This window comes from Amblyomma mixtum, chromosome 1 (assembly GCF_055824585.1).
Source record: "Amblyomma mixtum isolate Tamu chromosome 1, ASM5582458v1, whole genome shotgun sequence".
Lineage (NCBI taxonomy): Eukaryota > Metazoa > Arthropoda > Arachnida > Ixodida > Ixodidae > Amblyomma > Amblyomma mixtum.
In genome coordinates, this window is record NC_143012.1 from 317,842,102 (window position 1) to 317,864,840 (window position 22,739).

At 46.9% G+C, this 22,739-nt stretch overlaps 1 protein-coding gene across 4 annotated transcripts in view; it reads right to left on the minus strand.

Moving 5' to 3' along the window:
- LOC149372607 (uncharacterized) overlaps window positions 1-22,739 on the minus strand; it is a 72,262-nt gene that overhangs the window by 43,982 nt on the left and 5,541 nt on the right. For 2 of the 4 annotated variants that reach the window (XM_089567116.1, XM_089567112.1), the window contains exons 4-9: window positions 18,906-19,058; window positions 14,766-14,888; window positions 12,832-12,957; window positions 6,610-6,747; window positions 2,897-3,022; window positions 1,509-1,634 (exon numbers count right to left, since the gene is read on the minus strand). In XM_089567116.1, the coding sequence (XP_089423242.1) occupies window positions 1,509-1,634; window positions 2,897-3,022; window positions 6,610-6,747; window positions 12,832-12,957; window positions 14,766-14,888; window positions 18,906-19,058 (792 nt within the window). The remainder of the gene's footprint in view (window positions 1-1,508; window positions 1,635-2,896; window positions 3,023-6,609; window positions 6,748-12,831; window positions 12,958-14,765; window positions 14,889-18,905; window positions 19,059-22,739) is intronic. The other 2 variants (XM_089567113.1, XM_089567114.1) reach the window with 2 other exon arrangements.

Genomic DNA, 22,739 nt, shown 5'->3' on the forward strand with positions numbered 1-22,739 from the left:
CATGTCGAATGCAAAACACTTTGCGAACCTTAAACATATAGTTTTGAGAACCGGCCTGCGTCACAAGGCTTTCCTGGCGAACCTCATAGAACGCAGCAAAGGCTTAGATTCAGGGACACTAGCGATGTGTTACCATCAGAGGGTGAACACTCTCGGCTGCCGTTCCACCAAACTTGGACATCTCTCATGCGGCAGGAATTCTTGTGACAGATACGCCAACTTTCTCCTCAACACGCACATCGTCCATAAGCAATCATTGTTGAAACAAGTCGAGCTTTCAGTTTAAATAAGTGTTGGTCGTCAAACACCGATATAAAGATACGGCAGTGGAAACCCCTACCGCATTTGTTCGCCGCACCATTGTATATTCCACAGTAATGGATGAGAAGCCTATCTACTTATCGCGGGCAAACAGTGGCAGCCGCCACCTCTTTCCGTATTGCAAAGTGACAGTGGTGTCACGAAGTTGGAGACAGAAGTAGACGGAAGGCTACATTCTTCATATGTCTTTTGGCAGGAGTTGGGAGGTATTAGGTGGAAAGCTGTGCGAGGCTGGGAGGCTTGTTTGCGCATGCTTAGCAGGAAAGAAGCATTACGCTTCATACGAGCATTAGGGTTGTTAGAACAGCCCAAGGCGTACTTCGATTACATCTCGCGCTATAAAACTCTAGGATGGTGTTGTATCGAGTAATGTGCGCTATCATGCGCAGCGCAGTAGCATCCGGGTGCTGTGTCGCAGCCTATATTGGCACGTTTCTTTGTCTTTCACGAGGTCTAGGCCGCCCTTTCAAAGTCACGCTGTAGTACAAACCAGAATCGCTCCGCTGTGCTACGTTATCGCTCACTAGACATGTATTTCATGACCATCTTCGTTGCAATACGGCACTGATTCACAGAGAAGCCTACACATACGCTGGTAGGAGGGTCTGGTAGACAACATGCAGTGGAAATTAAACAAGACCTTGCTGATTAAAAAACGCAGTGCTTCAGAAGTTAACATCGTCAGCCTATCGTTTTTATATAAGATTTTTTTTAACAGCACCCACGACTACGCAGGCTACAACGTGCACGCCAACAGCTCGCATATCTCATCGCACTGGCCACATTCTCCAACATGCCCGACCTCGTGCTCATACGACCTCGTTCGTTGTCTCATTCATTCTCCACGCAGCAATAGATTGAAACGACCTTTCACACAACCTCGCTGGTATCTATCGCTCATCAGACTTTGTAAAAGCCGTAACAGATCATTCTACATGTTGAACTCACGTAGCAACCATGGTACCTATTTTTCGGTAGCGTGGCTTTTTGGGCTTGTTGGTACATAGTTACAATATACTGTAGCGCAGCAAAAGACGAAGACACAAGAGACGAGAGACGAACAACACGGATCCCTATTTTTCGGTAGTTTTCTACCCCTCATGTCATACCCCTGCGTGGGTCCTTAACGTATTAAGCTGAACTGAACAGACGTCTACCAGCAAGTAGCCACACAGGTTCGCATTCACCTTTGCAGCTTTTTCCGTCACTTCCACGAATGTAGCCCTTTCGACATTCGCAGTGAGCGGATCCAGGTGTGTTTACGCACTTGTGTGCACAGCCAAATTTGCGGCGCTGGCACTCGTCGACATCTGCTTGAGGAAAGAAAGAAAAAAACCGCTATGAGCGCTTCTTTCAGCCATTTCGTTGGTTGTTAAAAGAGCTATAAAGCATCGTCTGTTAGAACAGTCAGTGGTCTACAGCCGCGCGTCTCTAAGGTAATATGAGGACGTTTCTAATGGTTGTACTCCTTGTTTCCGCACATACTGTCACGGATGTGCCAGTCAGCCTTGTATGTGGCTGTATCCTGGTGGTGGTTTTGTACCCTGACCGCGGAAGACATGGCTTTTCCCTTTTAAGTTCTTGTATGGCTCGTTTAGACGCGTTCAGTGATTTTGTTCCTGTTCTTTGCTTAGAGTTGTTCTGTAACCTGTCGATTATTTGGTTTTGCTGTTATTTTGCTGGTGAAGAGGAGTGGGTTATGATGTTAGCAAAGGTGCGACAAGTGCAAACTCTCAGTGATGTTCCATGCAATGACCGAAAATTCTTTCATTTAGGAATAAAAAAGCTCAATTTAAGGCAATTTTTTTCTGCAGCAGCTTGAAAACTCCGTAAATTAGGAAAGAGTGCAACAATTCCCGTCTTAAATTTGTCGTAAAATTCCTAAAGATCCCCCTTCGCCAAATTTTACATCTCACACTCCCCGAAAAGGGGATTCCCCGAATGGAACATCAAAGAAACTGCGCACTCTGGCACTCGAGCTCGGTGGTGCCTAAAGGCGGGAGTTACGAGCAGTGGAGAGGTGCATGCATTTCTGCAGCAGTGTGGTGCAGCAGTCGAGAACATCAGAGTCGAGTTTGCCTCCTGGAGGCTAAAGCGGCTTTGGCACATCCTAAGAGCCCATCTAAAAACCACATTTCAAGCGCATTATTTTGAAAGCATCGCAAGGAACCACACATCAGGACACAGCAGCTGCTATCACTCTCAGCACACTTCGGGTGATTGTCTGCAATTTTTCGTTGGTCATTGCGACCCATCAGTTTGCTGAGGAAAAGAACAAGTCGAGGAAACAACAAAACTACAGATTCCCGCGTGGCCGGTGAAGGCCTTAATGGAAATAAATGAGCTGGTCGCTAGCACTAGCCGCAAAAAACGTTAGACCATCCCTAGAGCAAGATGCTGCTGCCGCTGCTTCGTCTAAAGTAGCTTTCTAAGCCTCTCAAATAAATGGACCATTGTCGCTTTGCGGGTGATATCGCTCTTAAAGATCTTCAAAGTATCGTGCATATGTATTTACTAGCCTCTACTTTTATGTCTAATTGCAATAATTGACATTACGAAATACATTGGTCAGCACCTTTGCAAAACTGGCCTTTCTGGCCGTAAGGGGTGTATCCAGCGATACACCCGCACCTGTAGGATCCCGGGAGGTTGATGCAACGGTGCTGGCACTTTCTCTGCCCCAGAGAGCACTCGTCGATGTCTGCAGTGAACAAAGGGTCATACAAACTTCGTCATTGTAAAAAAAGAAAAGAAAAAACATGTTCACAAATTATGAAAGCCACGTAAGTGAAATCATGGGAATGGAACACAGACTTGACAAATTTTGCAGGAGTAACGGGATGATCGTGCAGACTCAATAAAACAGGTTTACTTGTGGCAAATATTTGAAGCCTCAGAGTATACCGCAGTGTTTTCATAAATATTTTCTCCAATGACCTTCGTGGAACCGCCTAATGTGTAGTGAATTTGGTTACGCTTGGGTACATGGTAGCAAGCAATTAGTTCCTTGTAAATATATTGCGTTCTACACCCAACATTACGAGTCGCGTTCGTTGACCGCGCACTTCGAACGCTGAAAATAGAAAGAGGACGCCAGCGATTTCACGCACAGTTTCTAATAATTTCGGCACTCCTTCAAATTACCGATCGATAGAAATAGTTGATGTGTGGGTCGGTGGGTCAGTTATTGCGTCTCGTTTGATTCTCAGTCAGTGCCCTATCTCTCAAGCACGGAATATGGTAAGAGGCGTAACGAAGACGTTATCAGAGAAACCCTCGTCAACATTTAAGAGTTTCACTCAGGCTAGTAAGGTTTAAAGTTCACTTTAGCCTCACCCAAATACAGCACGCTACTAGCAACCAGAAAAACGAACCGAGAACTGCGAATCACCTGATTTCATTCGGTTCCTTGGTTCCTTCATTTATTCGGCTCCTTTTGCCCCAGCATAGAAGCTGGGGCCAAAGAGTCGCAAAGAGTGCTACCAGAAGCCCAGCCCCCGTATATGCGCGATATAAAGATGTGCGAGTTGCTCAATACATGAAAAATATGCAAAACAAAAGACATTCACTAAGTAGACGAAAAGGACATGTCCGACTCCCAAACAACTCAATGGAAATGTTTGTATGCATAGAAGCTGGGGCAAAAGAGTCGCAAAGAGTGCTACCAGAAGCCCAGCCCCCGTATATGCGCGATATAAAGATGTGCGAGTTGCTCAATACATGAAAAATATGCAAAACAAAAGACACTCACTAAGTAGACGAAAAGGACATGTCCGACTCGCAAACAACTCAATGGAAATGTTTGTATGCATAGAAGCTGGGGCCAAAGAGTCGCAAGGAGTGCTACCAGAAGCCCAGCCTCCGTATACGCGCGATATAAAGATGTGCGAGTTGCTCAATACATGAAAAAAATGCAAAACAAAAGATACCCACTAAGTAGACGAAAAGTACATGTTTTACTCCCAAACAACTCAATGGAAATGTTTGTATGCATCTTGTACTCATTCCAAAAAAACAAACAAGGTTCGAAAACAAACATCGGAGGCAGTTCACGCGTCTTATGTTGTAGAAGACGCTGACGTGCACGGTTTTCGTGACGACATCACGCGCCGCTGCGAAAAGCTAGCAAGCGCAATCAGCGATTTGGCTTCGTTTTACTTAGCGTCAGCGACGTCACTTGAGCAATGTCCACCATGGGAAAGCCAACTCCAAGAATTTTCAGAAGCGTCTTTCTTATGTTTGACCTGTCGAATCATGATGCCTATTCAGGGATGTTAAACGCTGTGGTCTTTTTCGATGTTGACGGAAGCTGGGGCCAAAGTATCAAGCTATAGTGTTGCGACCCCTCCCACTCTCCAAGAAATAAAATTCAAAATGTGATTACTTAATCCGAATTAATTAATCGTCTTTTAATTGCAAATTATCTCGTACATGACGTCCCCAGTACAATTCGCCTTCGCAGTCCTTACTGACGCTTCTTTAGTGGATTTAAAAAGGAAAAAAAGAATGTCTTTATGTGCGTTTAGGTGCAGATTTTACGGGCTCTGAAACACCTTCCGAGGCGAGCTCATCAACTATATCAATCACTGCACTGTATTATCATGAAACCCTCAGCCAAATAATACACTTCTACTCGCAGCAGAGGACCCACAATAACGCTCGAAAGGTGGCGAGCCCTTCACGGCTACTTTTTCATGCTCGCGGCCTCCTCCGTCACTCGCATCTGCGTATAGAAAATTTTGACTACAAATAACTTAGCTTCAACAAAGCGCATTAAAAAAATTATTGCTGGGCAATATTCTTGAAGCGGCGTGCTTTAACAATCCAGACATTCCACAACTTTATTACAGCCCCTTTCAGAGCCCCTTTAAATTTGCAGAGCCACAAGCAAATAATTGCAACAAATCTAGGTATAACTACCAAAACAAAATGAGCACTTCATACTACAATTCAACTGACCAGTCTAATTAGCCTAGGCTGGTGAAGCCGAAAACCGAACCATACACACGTTGAAGCTTAGACTATAGTGCTAAGCGAAACGAGCCATAAGGAAGCTTCTTGGCAACTGTGTTTATCGCAAAGAAGGAAAAGTAGTGTGCGTCCAGACGGGCTCTTAAAATATTTGCATAAAAAAGTATTTGTTACGCCATTCCTTTGGTCCCTTTAGGGTCTCGGTAAACAGGAATATGAGGAAAGATTAATGAACTAATCGAAAACAGAAACCATTCCAGCGGAAAAAAACATCGTGCATGGGTATCTTTCACATGGAACATGACATGCACGAAGCTATCGTAGAAATAATGGGCTCAGCTGCACGTCCGTGCGTCTCTGCTCGTCTATCATTCCACAAATTTCGGAAGAATAAGGCTGGAGCTTCGGATAGGAGAATGGTAGTGCACGTGCAATCTTCCCGGTGTGGCGTCTATTTGTAGGCTGCAGTTCTCTTGGATCATGCACCAACTAGCTCAGAAACAAATGCGTCTACTGGATAATGGTGATGAGAGGCTATCTTCACGAGAAAGCATTACAAGTCTCATCGCAACGAAACCTGGCGTCGGCGCTGACAAGCAGCAGTGTTCTCAAAAATCCGAAACGACGTCACCGTGGTTTGAAAGAAAAATAGAATTTCTTGCGAAGGTGCCGGGAATTTCACCCAGGATTTTGAAACTGCCAAGCCAGCATGCCACTCATAGGCCACAAAACCGCGTTGCTTCTTGGCGAACAGAGGCGAACGTAGTATATGCGTTGCCTTTAGACTGTATGCTAATGGGTAGGTGTGTCATAGAAAGGCAGGGGAAAAAGTAAACAAAAAATGAAAAGAAAACAAATGCAAAAATAAATGCTTTCACATTCAGAGGGCAAGTAGCCTTAAGTGCTCTCCGTTGTTTTTGTGGGTAGCAGAAATGTTAATTACATTTATACCATAAAATATACTCCGTACGTCTGCATGACGTATGTCAAAAAAAGTTATTTTCCTTTCACAGTACATGGTTCTGAAGCAGTTGTAGAGAGTAGAGACATTTCTTCATAAACCGGCGTTAGTGTTGGCGCCGATGAAGACAGAGATGCGATTCCTTTTTTTTTTCGCTTTGAAATGAAATAAGTTAAATGCAGTTTATGTTTGTCAGGAGTGGAGTGATTTTTGCGATGTACGAGAGTTCGAAACAACATTCTAGGTATGTTTTGATGCGATAAATAGGAACTCTTGGGGTAAGAATTCAATCATGGCAATAGAATTTCCTCGTTCCGCAGGGCTAACCCAAAGGTAGAGGGGTGTAAAGTGTATACCTTGGCAGCTTCTCCGATTTGCAGATAGTTTAAATCCGCTGGGACAAGAGCAGACAGGAGCTCCGTCGCCTGACCGGCAGATGTGCGAGCATCCGCCGTTGTTCACATTGCAGTAATCAGGACGGCCTCGATAGTAACCTGTAAAGCAATGAAGAACTTCATGCACACAGATGTGTAACATTTCCATTATTTATATTACTAATGCGAAGGCATTACTAGGCTGCTGGCAGCTTTATGTTATCAAAACCATGTCTGCAGCGAATGTGGCAAACTGTAAAGAGATATCATCTCAAAGGTAGTTATAATCGGAGGAGGAAGATGTGAGGATGCGGCGCAAAAAGTTTGGTGCCAATCGGATCATTAATTAATTAATCTGAGCCAAAAAAGTGACCAAAAGTGGGCGTGGTCGGGCCGGGAATTGCGCGAAATTTGAATCGCCGGAAGTGTGGTGCCCCGTGACACACCATGTGATGTACCACGTGATTGTCCCACGTGATCGGAAAGGCGGGTGGAGCCAACGCGCGTCGCGAAATTTGAATGTCCGAAATGAATACCGAGGTGAAACGATGGGGACTTTGGAGTTAACCAAAATCTAGTCAATAATAACAAATTATAGAAACGGCAATAGTAAATGAAGCTGAATTAAGGTGCGTTAGAGTTATTTAATGTGAGTTAATTATAAATTAAGGTGGATTCACGTGGGTATAATGTGACTTAATGATACTGTAGCGTGCCACCGTGGTCCAGCAGCCGAAGACGACGACTGTCCCAATACGCCTGCCAAGCACGCGCAGACTGGATTTCGTGCATGGCTGCTTAAGTGCAAGGCCGGCGCAGCGCTGTTCCGTCTCAGCCTGGCTGAGCGCGTCCAGCCGAATATATTTGTGGAGACCCGACGATGACTGGTGCCCACGATTCGTCTCCACAATACATTGGAATGAATTAAAGGTGAATTACAGTAAATCAATTGTGAACTACTTGTTACTGAAATGTGACAAATAATTCTAAATTAAATGTGAATTAATTATAGAATAAGGTGCATGAACTGTGGCTCAAGGTGAATTATGTGATTCGATTGTCAGACGCGACGTCACAATCGACGTAGAGGCAAAGAGGAACAAATAGAGGCACATAGGACCAATTAGAGGCGGCGAGGAGGCGTCAATGCTTTCGCATTACTCCAATGCGGTTTCCGCAGTGCCCTCTAACGTTTTTATCGGTAGCCTACCATAAAAATTGCTGGCGGTTCAGCATTGCTAAGCACAGAAAAATTGAGCGAAAGTGGGTTTTGTAGCGAGAGCTACATTGGCCGCATTCTCGCCGTTTCGCTGTGGCCGGTGGCCACACCGCGAGATGAGCCGTTGCCTAGCAACCGCTGCAGCTGGCAGCGCCGCTCGCCGCGCCATCTGGCATGGCTTCAGAGAAGGAGCCGGTGAAACCGCGTTGCAACAACAGAGGAGGAGCCGGCGTTGCATCGCATTGCCACGAATCTTTGTAATGTTTGTTTGTTCACACTTCAAAGCTGCCGGCACGCCGCTTTATCACTTTCTTTGTGATGCAAGACGCGCCTGCATTTATCTCGATTGATCGCATCCAGGCGGAGCCGATTCTACATTGTTCCAGAGTGTTCTAGTAACTTTCCAAGCTTTATCTCGAACGTTCGCTATCAGCTTTAAAAAGCACGGTCAATAGCGGCGGGGATTCTGTTCGACGACCGCCGAGCACGCCTGTTGCTACGCTGCCGCCGAGTGATTCAGTACTTTGCGGGCGCAAGGCAGCCCAAATCAAGAGTTTCGTTTAGGAGCCATTCTCGCTGTTTTCCTGTTCACCGGACTGCAGTCACCACTTCGTGACAGTATATATAGAATGGATGGCTCGGTGGGATTCATCGGCAGATATGGAGAGTGAGTCGGAGAGACTGAAAAGCCATGCTTTGTCGACTGGCCCCCTGGGGCAGTGGTCACCTTAGCCGCGCTTTAAGCTACGAAAACGATGAAGAGCGCCAGCTTCGGAAGCAAAGGCGCATAACTGGCCCCTTGGGATAACGGACACCTTAGTCGCGCTTTAAAGGGCAAGTGGCAAGTGACTACCCTCTGGTCGAAAATATTTTCTACCTCTCTGGTAGCGAGGTTTCTCTCGTTCCGTAACCTCCTCAAGATTTTTCTCTCTCGCGCCTCGTCGAGTAGACTCCGCAAGGGAAAAGCACCCTTGCCCCTCCGATGCTAGCGGGAGGCGTGGTGTCTGGTGGAGTGCGTCACATGTCTACGTCATGGTACCGTTGTGAATAGAATTCTTTTCTTGGTTTTTGCTACCCGGTCTACTCCAGGGGAGGGGGGGGTAGGGTAGCGGCGGGTCTCCCAAAGCCCTCTCTATTTTGCTCTTTGGGTCTCCTCGCGGTGTTTCGTCGCGTTTTCTTTCTTTGTCCTTCCTCTCCCCAGTTGCTTGGGTCGTGGACGTAGTCGTCCGGAGCGGAGTGTCTTCCGCTAACCGCCACAATCTTTACCGTTGTGTCAGGAAGGCCGATGCGTTGGAGCCAGACACGACTCGACTCATAATCTCCTGGCAATCTGTGCCAGATCATAGTTCGACTCCAGTCGCTACGTGCGCATCCAACGACGAAACAACGTCGTTGCATTTTCTCCGCACACTGAACGATAGAGAGGCACGATCGGCTCGACAACCTAAACTTGTTAGCGAGTGCATCCTTTCATACATCTCTTTGTCAAGCCCAGTTAGCGAGCCACCTTTTCATCACTTTTTTTTAGGCCTCTTCATCTTTTCACGACCAGAGGGGTGGGAGTCGGTTTTGTTACAAACACATGGCGAAGCGCGGACCCGACAACCACCCGTTTGCTTTTCTCCGTGTATGTTTATGTGTTCTGTGTGTTTGGGTCTTTTCTATTCTCCTAAGCTCATGTCGTTCAACGGAGCCAAGGTGTAAAGATGTGCGAACGATAAGCGGTGTGCGTGCGGAGCGGTCGAGTGTGCGCGCGAGGAAAAGGGTCTACAACACACGATACGGCATACGCACAGAACACGCTAAGGCATACATTAACTGGCACAACTAACTAAAATCTTGTTTTGGGGGGCTTGCATGGAAGAAAAAAATTGGCAGAGGCTCAGCTTGGTTAAGCCCGGAAATTGCGAAAGCAACTTCATCCGTTTCTACAGCCCGCCGTCGTTTCCTAGCTTGAGCGAATCGTTGCAGCCTTGCCTTGTGCATGTCGGACGCCATGGCCTGGCTGAAACGCCCAGCGTGGTTACGTCGGGACGACTGCGACGAGCCGGGTCGGAGCCCGATATATCTCCGTCTGGCGTGACGTCATCATAGCGAGCGCCTCCTCGCGGCAGCGGCGCGCAGCTGCTGCTCGGCGCACCGTGGTTACGCTGGGACGACCGCGACGAGACGAGTTGGGGCTCTGTCTCTCTCCGTCTGGCGTGACGTCATCACAGCGAGCACCTCCTCGCGGCAGCGCCGCGCATCTGCGGCTCGGCGCACCGTGGTTACGCTGGGACGACCAGGACGACCGCGACGAGACGAGTTGGGGCTCTGTCTCTCTCCGTCTGGCGTGACGTCATCACAGCGAGCGCCTTCTCGCGGCAGCGGCGCGCAGCTGCTGCTCGCCGCACCTTGGTTACACTGGGACGACCGCGACGAGATGAGTTGGGGCTCTGTCTCTCTCCGTCTGGCGTGACGTCACAGCGGAGGTCATGCTAAAGGTCAAACGTGGTTACACCGCCGGGACGACGCTGAAGGGCTCAAACTGCGAGCAGTATTGCTTTCTTCGCAATAAAAAAAAACTGAGGAAGAGGAGCGCACGCAGAGGGCTATCTCGTGCCGTGATCACGGCGGGGGGGGGGGGGGGGGGGGGGTCCGACTCTCTCCGTTTTACTATTTTTTTTACTAGGTTCAAGGCTGTTGCCGGACGCTCCCTCCTTAGCTTTTTTTTTTTCCTTCATGCGGGCTGGTAGGCATGTGCCAAAACGGAAGGCGCTGATGAGCAGACGACGCGACGCCCCGGCTACGCCCACCCTTCGCCCGCCAGTCGAACGACGCACCAATGGAATGCCTTTAGCGAAAGCTTTCCGTATGACGTCAAACGAGCCAAAGTAGAGGACGAGGACGTTTGCTTGTGGAAGGAAAGAACGAGCGGGCTTTGATATGAATTCTTACAGCTTTTCGGGGCGCGCATGACTCTAGTATTTTGCAGAGGTTATCTTCGATGCCTCATCCATGCAGCGGGCTTGTTTTTCTAAAATGTCCTGACCCTGGTGAGTTGCCCTTTAAGCTACGTGGCGGTAGTGACAGATGTGCGCTGCATGCGTTGGCATTGACAACGGTGTGGCAGAAACGCGGCGTTGAAGCCATAGGCCGTCGGAGTTGATAGTGGTCATTGGCGTTGTCGTTGACAACGTTTTAGGCACATAACTGCCTCCCTGGGTCAGTGAACGCCTGAATAGCGCTGAAAGAAGGCCGCAGCGTTCTTTGGGGGAGGAGGAGGCGGAGGAGAAAAGCATTTATTTAGTAATGTACAGAGAGGTGCCCGGGGAGAGGCCCCTAGTGGGTCTCACCCCTTACAATACTAGTCGGAGTCCCTCATTCCGGGATCCCGTTGGTCGAGACCGCTACACAAGTCCGCCGAAACAGGGCCTGCTGGGCCGATAGTTCCTGGCAGCTGAGTAGGGCCGCCTCCCAGTCCTCTCGGGTAGGGGAAGGGGTGAGCATCTCGCGATCAACCGTTAACTTCCACCTGCCAGGTTGGGCACGCTGCCTATCCAGTGTCCGGAACTCACTCAACGTTACAGACGCCAAGCCGCGTTTAGTTGCCCGATACGCCATAGCTTTCGCTCTGTAACCAAGTTCAAGAGTAGTTGAACCGCACCTAATTCTTTACAGGTGGACACCAACGCCACGTTCCTGAAAGCGAGAATAAGGTGTCCACTTACCCAGGGAGCCAGTTGGACGCCTTTCCTTTCGTCGAAATCAACGGACTCTACGACATTCTCAACGCCAACGCCAATGAACCTAATGAACGCCGGCGGCCCACTTGTTTTGTTTGGTTTGGTTTGTGAGGAAGGAAATGGCGCAGTAACTGTCACATCATGGTGGACACCCGAACCACGCCGTAAGGGAAGAGATAAAGGAGGGAGTGAAAGAAGAAAGGAAGCAAGAGGAAACTGGAAACTTAAAATTGGCATTTGAGGAAAGGAAATGGCGCATTATATGTCTTAATCTCGGTGGACACCTGAACCGCGCCTTAAGGGGAGGGATAAAGGAGGGAACGACAGAAGCTATGTCACGTGGCTACGACACCACCACCACCGCTAAATTGGTAAATTGGTTTTTGAGGAAAGGAAATGGCGCAGTATCTGTCTCAAATCTCTCGGCGGACACCTGAACCGCGCCGTAAGGGAAGGGAGGAAGGTAGGAGTGAAAGAAAGAGAGAAAGGGGTGCCGTAGTGGAGGTCTCCGGAATAATTTCGACCACCTGGGGATATTTAACGTGCACTGACATCGCTTTTAACTCTCCTCTATCTGCACGTGGCAGCGGTGGTGTCTTGGCTCGAGCCAGTAGCAGGCCCGTGCAATTTCCTTTTCATCCTTCTCTCAGTCACAACAACAACAACACAGCACACGGGCGCCTCTTGCGTTTCGCCTCCATCAAAACGCGGCCGCCGCTGTCGGGTTCTAACCCGGGTACTCCGGCTCGGTAGACGAGCGCCTTACCACTGAGCCACCGCGGCGGGTACACCACCACCGCTCGCTCCTCAATTTGGTCAAATTGCGGCAACGATGACCTCGGCTTGACTAGTCCAGTAAAGTTTTCGCTTTAAAATTCATCGAATCAGGCAACGATATGAAACTGCAAAAATTCGGCACTCTCCTTGTGAAGGACGCCATTTTCTTTTTGTGACAATAGGCAAGCACGCATGAGGCTGTGCCTGCTTTCGAGGTTGCAAGCCATTAGCTTCACTTCAGTTCGAGTTCTTTTCGAACAAGTGTACACTCTGAGAATCCCTTCCTTTTCACGAAAAATTTATCCTGTGTTCCTTGACAGTGCATCACGCAGAAGCGCAGCCTACCTACGAATTATTGCATATAATTTCACCATATGTCATCCTGGTGTGTGAAATCTTAATGCCATAATTGCTTCACAGATTAAAAAAAAAATTTGCATGCCAGTTTCTGAGCTCAGTTTACCTTTACAACACTTCACTTACCTGTACAGGCTTTTCCGTCTGCAGCGAGGCCGTAGCCGAAGGTTTGGCATTCGCAAAAGAAGGAGCCGACCGTGTTGCTGCATTTCTCCATGCAACCTCCATTATTCGCCACGCATTCGTCTATATCTGTTCAGAAGAAATTCGTGCGTACATCCGAAACATCATAAAAGTTGCGTTTTCAGGCGAGCGAAAATATGCAAGGGGAGAAGCACGAGTGTAACGATAGCAAGGTTGGCGCTTTCTTTACACTGTGCATGAAGTTGCCGGCGCCTCTACGACTGGAGTTACAGGTTTCGCTACCTTCCATCTTTGTCGCGCATTGCAACATTACCTATTCATGCGAAAAAAGTCGTCATTAAAAACCAGGAAAAAGCTTCACAAAATGCTGCTTCTTAGTTGTCTTTATGAAGTCAAGAGCTGGATGAAATCTCATCTGATCGGGGACAATCATACCAAAACTAAAAAACAGACACCGACCAAAACAAAAAAAAACGACGTTACGGCTCCCGTACGGGAGCCTTTGTGAACACGGCTCCTACGAAAACCGAAACGCCTTTTTTATTTTTCCTTTCATTCGGCATCCATTATTTTAGTATTAGTATTAACTGTGTTACTTAGATGCAAAAAAAAACAATTGTGGAATATTTTCGAGTAGAAAATAAATTTACAAAAAGTAAAAGAAAAGGCAAACATATAGCACGGACGTAGTCTGAACATACTACGTACCTCCGCATGCCATTGCAGTACTGTACCCCTACTTTCGAATGTATTTCTTGTGACGTTGTGACGTCACCCAGGCTGCTTAAATATGGCCGTCACTACCAGGGGTTGGGGCTTAGAGCCGATAACATCAAATTACAATTTTCTGATCAAATGTGCGCAGTCAGCCCTGCCATGTTCAAGAAGAACAGCGCGAAAAGACAAGGACCACAGGAAGATACACACAGACAAGCGCTGACTTTCAACACTTTGTGTTCTTTGTGTCTTTGTGTATCTTCCTGTGGTCCTTGTCTTTTCGCGCTGTTCTTCTTGAACATGGCATACCAACTCGCCCAAGCATCAGTCCTAACAGCCCTGCTACTTTTTCAAGTACGCAAATAACGTCGTCACTGGTAGCTGCAACGTAAAAGCACTATATTTTTGTAAGCCGTGTCATGAGCCCTTTAAGACGAAGCTTAAGCTTTCCCTCTACTTTTTCGTCTTTTTTCTTTGCAGCAACTTATGCTACCTGAGCCATCAGCAGTGGCTCCAGAACACTGCCTCACAACTAAGTCGAGAAACTCAACTGCTCGGCTACCGTCTAGTTGATTGTACATAATTTCGGGAGCTATTAGTAGGGGAGGTGAATTTGGAAGCTTTCAGAAGGGGGCAGGGACGGTCTGTTTATCTGGAGCAAGACCTATTAACAGCAAATGCTATACAAAAATGGACATGGTTCAGGGGCACATGGGAAAAAAGTGGGGAAATCTAGACATGGCTACTGAGAAACACACCTACTGTTTTTAACACATATTAGGAACGCGAATCAGGGAGAGTTTCCCGAGAAGACTGAGGCCACTGGAACAGCGCACTACAGAAATGGATTGTTGTACTGAACCAGCGTAGGGGCACAGTTGTGACCACTTCAGCGCGCGTAATACGCTCTCGGTCAAGATGTAAAGTCACAGGAGTTTAATTGCATGCATTCACAAAACACATAAACTACAGAGAATTAGGATTACTTCACAAAAGTGGCGCTAGTTTCATCATGCTGAAAATAGTTTATTTCAGTCTAAAGTAGCGCACGCCGCAGTTCAATCTTCCTGTGTTTCGCGAAGTAAAAGGTGACGACTGTAGCACAGTTTTACAATTGTCTTGCTGAAAGTACTCGACGTCTAAGAGTAAAATACGAATTAAGAATACATTACAGAAGAATATTAATTCGTAGTACTTACCTACGCACGATTTTCCATCTCCATCAAGTTTGAACCCATTAGGACAGCCGCAGCGGAAGCTGCCCACTGTGTTTACGCAAAATTTTTGGCATCTGTGCTTCTCAGTTTTACATTCATCGATATCTGCGAGTGAAGAGAAAAAAAGAATTCGGCAGAAAAAATAAAAGCAAGCGCGATGGGAACCAGAGAAGTAATATTAAAGGTAGGAAACCAAAAATGATAACAGCAGGGTTTCTGAGATGGAACTTAGAGCGAACCAGTAAGACTAAGATTAGTCGCCGTTTGTACGGACGTGCGAACAGTTATTTCTCCGGATCACTTTATTTCAATGTTTTCTAACAAATGCATGTATTCTCAGTTCTAAGAGCTTATTTCGCAATTACCAACGTGAAGCGGCGAGAATTTAGAGGTGGAAGGATGACTTACTCATATGGTTTCGAAGATAATGTGCTCGTCCAGAGATTTTGTTCTACACCAGACCGCCATGGCGGCTTAGAGGCCATTGCCTTCAGCTGTTGAGCCCAAATTCACGGAACAGAATGTCGGCAGCGGTGGCCGCACTTCAATGGAAGCGAAATGAAAGATGTCTGTGTGCTGCTTGGTGTCACATCACGTTAAGCAACCCCAAGGGTTCGAAATATATCTGGAGCGCTCCATTATGGCTTCTCCCTGAGCCATTTGCATCTTCAGGACGTTAAATCCCTATACCAAGCCGTACCATACCATAGCGTACCGTATAGTACGGTACCATACCTACAATACCTGCCATGCTATACCATACCGCACTGTACCCTACCGTACTATGCCATGCTCAATGCCACTTCGTGTTTTTACAGCGGCAGCTGTTAAGCGCTCGTTACTGGGTATCGTTTGGTTTAGGTTTGGTTTATGGGGTTTAACGTCCCAAAGCAACTAAGGCTATGAGAGACGCCGTAGTGGAAGGCTCCGGAAATTTCGTCCACCTGGGCTTCTTTAACGTGCACTGACATCGCACAGTACAGGGGCCTCTAGAATTTCTCCCCCAAAGAAATTCTAGCCGCCGCGGCCGGGATCGAACCCGCGTCTTTCGGGTCAGCAGCCGAGCACCATAGCCACTGAGCCACCGCGGCGGCACTGGGTATCGTGTCGTGGTCGTCGTAGTAATGGTAGTAGTAGTATGTCGTAGTCATCGGCGTAACCGATGGGTGCATTGTCATGAGAACCACTCGGAGGGTGATTACAGTAGAAGTAGGACGGTACTACGTGAGTTGGTGGATGCGTAACCTGTGGGTCGGTTTTACCATAACCATTACGAGTGGTTACCGTGGAAGGAGGAGGGTGGCTGCCTTGGAAGGTAGAGGTTATGGAGAGAGCGTAAGAAGGCGCAACAGGTAGCTGGTTGCCAAGGCAACAAGCCAGAGGGTAGTTATCCTGGGAGGAGGAGGAGGGTGTGGTAGAAGGAGGACATGGCGAGAGCATAGAAAGGCGTAACTGGAGGTTGGTTACCACGAGAACCGGCCGGAAGGTGGCTACCGTTGAAGAGGAAGGGTGCGGCGAGAGTAGGGGAATTCCCAATCGGAGGATAGTTACCGTGAAAAGAGGGTACGGTGAGATCGTAAGAAGGTGCTACCGGTGGGTGGTTGCCACGAGAACCACCCGCACGGTAGTTACCATGTAAGTAGGAGGAGGAAGGTTGCAAAACTTTATTGTGCACAAGGGTAGGGGGGGGATTGAGGCAAGTTAGCTGGCGTACCGCAGGCGGTGGAGACCTTTGGCGACATCGGCCCGTTCGACGGCCTTGGATTGAATGTTCGGGTCATCGCTGGAGCTTAGCTTTTTCCACGATTAGACAAGAGTTCTGGGGAAGCTTATGGACTTTGCATGCCCAGATCATATGACAGAAGTTATCGTTCTCACCACAAACGCGACAGAAGGGATTCATATCCTTATTTATGAATTTAGATATATGTAGTTAGGGTTGGGGAGGGTAGTTGTTTCCACATACCTGCTGTTGTCTGGTCAGTGTTTTATGGGGTAGTGGGAGTTTTCTTATTTTTGCTTTGTAATATCATTGAGACGTGGTAGGATATGAGTACCTCAGAGAAGGGTTCCGGTTCCTGATTTTGTGCCCCCGCTCGGCCGGCTAATTCTCGAGCTTGCTGGTAGACAGCATCATTTTCCCGATTTCCCACGTGAGCTGCGGTCCATATGAGTTCAGTATCTCTCAAGAGACGATATTCTTTTGTTTCCCTTAGTATTTGTGCGGCAGGACCGAAGACCCTCGCAGCCTCGCAACTCTGCTCCCCGCGGGAGCAAATATAGGAACACTAGCGATGACTCTGTCCTCGTGTGGCGAGTTCCGCAGCAGCTGTCAGATGGACTGTGCTACATTCCTCGATTCTCGCCTTACTCTCCCTCTGTCTTCCACGTTAACCAACCTCCGGATGGTTTCCGCGCTAACCACCGTCCGGTAACGCATTCCAATGCTCTTGCGATACTTTCCTCCTTCGATGCTAACCACCCAGCGGTTAAATTTTTCTATGCTTTCACCATAACCTCCTGTGATAGTAGTGTCAGTAAAGTCAGTCGTCACTCAGTGTGCTCTGATACTGATGCTGTCACTGGCGGCTAGCGCTGCGGGAAAGCTGTGGCGCTACACGCTACGCTAAACGTCCCTGTTTGGCATAGCGTGTACTGGGTTACGCAAACTTATTATTCATGTCGACCCTGTTTATGCCATAATGCAGCGAAAAGCTGGGCGAATGACCGACGATTTGCGGACGACTTATGTGAGAGATCGAGTTTTCAACGTATGGTTTTTGTTCACAAGAATGCTGGACTGTTGCATCAGTGGCTGCGAATTTAAACTGTACATGAAAAACGCGCTGTTTCGGATCCATCGTAATTTATGACCAATGAAAAAGCAAGTAAAGTGCTGGACACCGGCGGCGAAGCCCTATTCATTGCAACTGCCACACGAGGAACAGCTTTCCCGCAGAGCTCGGAACATAATAGCGGACCTTCGCGCAACTTTGCTCCCTTCGGGAGCATATACCGGAACACTAGTCATCGGTGGAGCCGCGCGCCTCGAGCGGCGGCCTGGAGAGCAAAGCTAATCGCAAAGCGACTATGTGGGAAAAGCTAAAAAAAAGCGCTCTATAACTATACAGATGTGAAGTCGCTCTTATATTCTCTGCGTCAATATATCGTGAAATATTACCAAAAACATCTGTCACTGAATATCATGTTACAGAGTAGTAACTATCCTGTCTACTCTTTTTTTTTCAGTGAAAATAAGAAGTTGTCGGCAAGAAATACAAGTGTTGTTGAGAACAGCATAATGCCTCACGTTCTTTACATTTCTGACACTCTAGCGTACCACATGGGTTTGAAATGATAAATTCAGCCCACAGTAGTAAATGATCTGAACCATTTGAATACTACCAATTTTTCTTTCTCATCATTCTCTTCACCACGATAACTGGGTGTGCGTTGTACAGTTGGAAGCTGTCCAGGATGAGGTGAACACCATGTTGTGCATGAAAGTGGAACACTTCTTTTCCCCTTCCAGAGTCGGTGAAACCACCCATATTTTCGTCATTATATTGTCCACTTTCATGCTGTAAGTGCTTCCAAAATTGCAGCACAGAACACAAGCATGATTAGTACGCTGAACCATAAGCCACACACCATGCATACACCATGCGGCCTTTGGTGCCCTCCGCGGCGAATGTTCTTTAATGAGACATTCGTATATGAATAGTTTTGGAAAACTGGCGAGATAAGGTTTCTTTCTTTCCATTTTACTTCTCTTGGGTATATATGACTTTTTTTGCTTAATGTTTACGGGTTTACTATTTTGTGGGCTTGCGTTACAATATTTCATTTGCAGTCTCGTTATGGCTGCTTCCACTTCCCTCCTGAGGTAGCTCCGAATGGGCGCCTGCACTCCTCAGGACGTCCTGGGGACGTTTGGAGCGTCCCGCGGACGTCCAGTGCAGTTTTAGTGCCCAAGCTTGCCCCTCGCTACCCTCGCCCAGCCGGTGCTGCCCCGGCGCATGACAATAATGAAGGTCGGCCGCCTCGAGACGGAGGGCGAAACAAGTTTTTCACAAGGTGCTCTACACTATACTGTGAAGTCAGTTACCTGCTCGGTCTTACCTATGCAGTTTGTTCCATTGGAAATGTAGCCACTGGTGCAGCTACATGACTTTCGGTGTCCATCGAAGTAGCAGTACTGGTCGCACCCGCCAAAATCAATTTCGCACGGATTTATCGCCTGGGCCGGTTCGGAAGTGACGACAGCTGGATTCCCTGGGATCAAAATTACGAGGGACAAGCTGGTTCTTTGCTCAACCATATAAAATGTCACGGCGCTTGTTCAGGGTAGCAGTTGCGGGTGTTTTCCTTCAACCAGTTCAAGCTCGATGCCCTTGAATTGGGAGCATATGCGCGCGAGAAAAAAAAAATTCGATATCGCCAAATCTGGAATATTACTCAACACTCCTCGCAGTGTCGACTTTTGACGCGGAAAGGCAAAGGCAGCGGTCAGGTAATATATTCGCGGCAGCCTTGGAGAGTGACTCACTGCTTCCAGCGCCCTGTATAGTTGGAATGCATATGTAAGGCACGGGATGTAGAACGAATATTCAATAAATTCTTTTCCCTGTACTTTGTTACAACATGCTAGTGCACATCTGCTGAAATAATTTCACTAAATCACTTGCTTGCTCAAGTGCAGCTTTGGAAACTGATGTCGAGGAAGAAATCTCCTAAGGTAAACCTTTCAACAAACCAGCAGCTGCAGCTTTTAGTCGCAGCAAACGCTTGGTGGCTGCCCTGAATTCTGGCTCATTTTCTCTTTATGATTTCCTTTTGCACGTGCCGTTCAATGGCCGGAGTGAGGCACGCAGAGGGCAAATGCGCGTATCGCTGCCTGCCGCACCCTTGGCGGCCTTCTATTCCATTGAAGAATACTTGATGTATCACTGAGCATCCTAGTGCGTTGGAATAGAGCCATTGATGAAATGAACGCGATAAATAGGAAGTAGGATAGTTTATAGTAGGAAAGTCGGAAGATGTGCAAAAGGACGAGGACAGGAACTACAGAAACGAATATGACACCACGGGTGCAGTACAGAGCCACCCATGGTAGAAGGAATTACATTTAGTAGGACGTTCTTGTGGGCTAGTTGGCTCATTTTCGAGGAAGGTTAGAAACTGCGCAAAATCAGGAGTAGAGGAGGTAAAGAAAAAATACGACACTAGCACACAAGGACGTCCTGCTAAGGGTGCTCCAGATTTATTTTATAATTCTCACATTATCAGCAATTTCGAATAGCTCCTAGTCAGCGCTGCTAAGCCTGGCGACATATGGAGCTTCACTGGGCGAGGTAGCTTTTTTTAGTATAACTTTTCGTGCAAACAACGGAGTAGGTTTTCTCGCAATATTTAGGCTCCAGGTGACCTTCAGCACTGGGCAAAGGCAACGGCATCGAGATCCCTTGCCTACCGTTTCTTCGAAAATCATTCAAAATTTAAACAAAAGGCGTCGAAATTAGATCCCTGTTGGGTGAAAAACTACCATTTTTGAAAAATATGCAGCTCCAAAGTATTTCTGCCAGTGGTTTCAAATTCAACAGGGACTGGGCTTTCCATTGTTTAATGTCGTGTTTGTCGAAACAAAGAGAAAAACTGACATAAATTGAAATTTTCAAAACACGATTACCCTATCTCACGCTGCAGGGCTACAAGCGAATGCGTCCACACGCTTAGATACATCGCGCCATGGTTGAGTGTGTAACTCTAGACCGTACAGATTGAGAGGTTCTCAGAACCTTCTCTACTGCCACGTGTTCTTCTTACAGGAAAGAAAAAGGCAAAGCCGTTAGTTTCTTGTGATGTGCCACCGAATTACGGTGGGATGTTATGCATGGCCAAGGCCGACACTGTGTACAGAATGCCTCACGGCCTTGGGTGCTCAGAGGCAGATAAGAATGATTACATAATTCAAATTCCACAAACTGCTAGCTAATCACTCGAAAGAAAGTTAGCAGCCATTAGTTTACCTTTTATCGTCTGCAAGAAGTCAAGTCAGGTTATTTCGAATATAATTAGGACATGATTAGGTTTAAACAGCCTAAAGAAAGAGTTGGTGGTGTAATCAAGTTGCAGAAGTACCTGAAGAATATAACTTCCTTATGTGGTCTAAAAAAGTCTATGCATTTTGGTGTAATCGTCAGCACTTTCTCAGGCATATTTAGCTCAGCAGAAAGGACCTATGCAAGTACGTCGCAGTGACAACTGTATTCTCTGAGATGTGCAAGAAAATGCAAATCGCAAAGGGCTTAGTGAGAGAGACACAATCTCTCTGCTCCTAGTCATTGTAGGCCTACATGAAATGTTCAGACCATTAAACACGGAAGAATGCCAATACTGAGGAATTCTTCAAAGATGTTTCCGTGCTGATTAACTCAGGGATTAACACTGCATTGGGAAACTGAAGAGACAAACTGCCCCGGTAGGTTTAAAATTTATTACGCAGTTCGACCTCAATCAATAAAACGGAAAGAGGGGACAAAATTTATCAGAAATATATAAATAAAAATTGCTGGTGGTTATTATGGTCAGTGGGTGCGCAACTATGCGAAAGGACGAATGGCTCACGAGAATTCAAGAAAGATTTACGTACAACAAAAACAGTGTCAGTTGTAGAACAAGTTCGAGCTGGAAGAAATAAATGCTGCGCCGTTTTTTGACGTTGCTACGTTTAAACTAGAGAAGACTAAAATATACGCCGGCTAGTAAATTCTACAAGTGACATAGAGGGCTAGTTCAGGTCCTCATATGTAGAATAGTCTTGATTATAACGTTCAAATTTCACCTACTCTTCATGCCTTTCAAAAACAATTAAAACATTTTCTACTGAATTCATCCTAGTCTATATTCTTTAGTGCTTTGGTTTGAGTTTTTTGACTAAAAATAACATGTTTACTTGATGTTTTCACTAGTACCCAGTGGCTACTGCTGTAATATGCTTATTGCTAAATAGTTGCGTTATTTGTTGCTGTCGTCTACATCATATGTATTAGCTTATAGTGGTCTGGACCCTCAAGCAAATTTTGTTGGGATCCTGAAGTTTTGTGTTTGTATTTCGTGATTTATGCTAAATAAATACTTTCCTTCTTCTTCTTTCTTTATGCCTCCCCTTGACCCCTTCTGGTCACCCTACCTCAAACTCGCATCCCCACATTTCGGTCCTCCTTCACCCTCACCTTACCGCGTGAGACTGATGACGATGAGAGTGAGGACACTCTCATGAAGGTACACCTATGTCTGATCGTGGTACATCAGCTCTGCGTCCTGTTCAAATTAGCATTTGCGTACGCACATGCATTCGAGTTAGCGGCACTATCGCTGAGATATTTGCGATTTTGATGGGAGCGAGGCGTCAGTGGAAATAAACTGGCAGTTAAAATTAAAGCAATTTGACTGGAAAAGATTTCCTTTGTACGACAAAAATAAAGACATTTTAAAGCCTTCACACTACGTCATATGCACTGGAAGCAGTGAAATAGCACGTCTGGCAGATCTGATCTGAGAGAAAGAACGCGTTGGAAGGTATTCGGCAAGTACTCTCGACTGATGTGCAATTGCTCACTGATGTTCCTCAAATAGGAAGCATACCACGATATATCTTGCCAAAAGACAATTGTGTAACCGCAATCCAGCTAACGAAGAGGACTTCAGTGAACCTAAATGCAGTACAGTCAGCGACGTAAAGGGAAGGCATGTAACATAAAGCAAAGCAAAGAGATACACATGTGGTTTGCAGAAGAAACAGGATTTGGCTTCACTCATGATGAAATTACTCCAAGGAAAATGACTCAGGCCGGACACCAAGCATTCTACTAGGGTGAAAGGGTAGCCATCAAAGGAATACAAACATAGCTGAAGGCCGCCGAGGCCGAAGCGAGGGATGATGGAGAGACACTT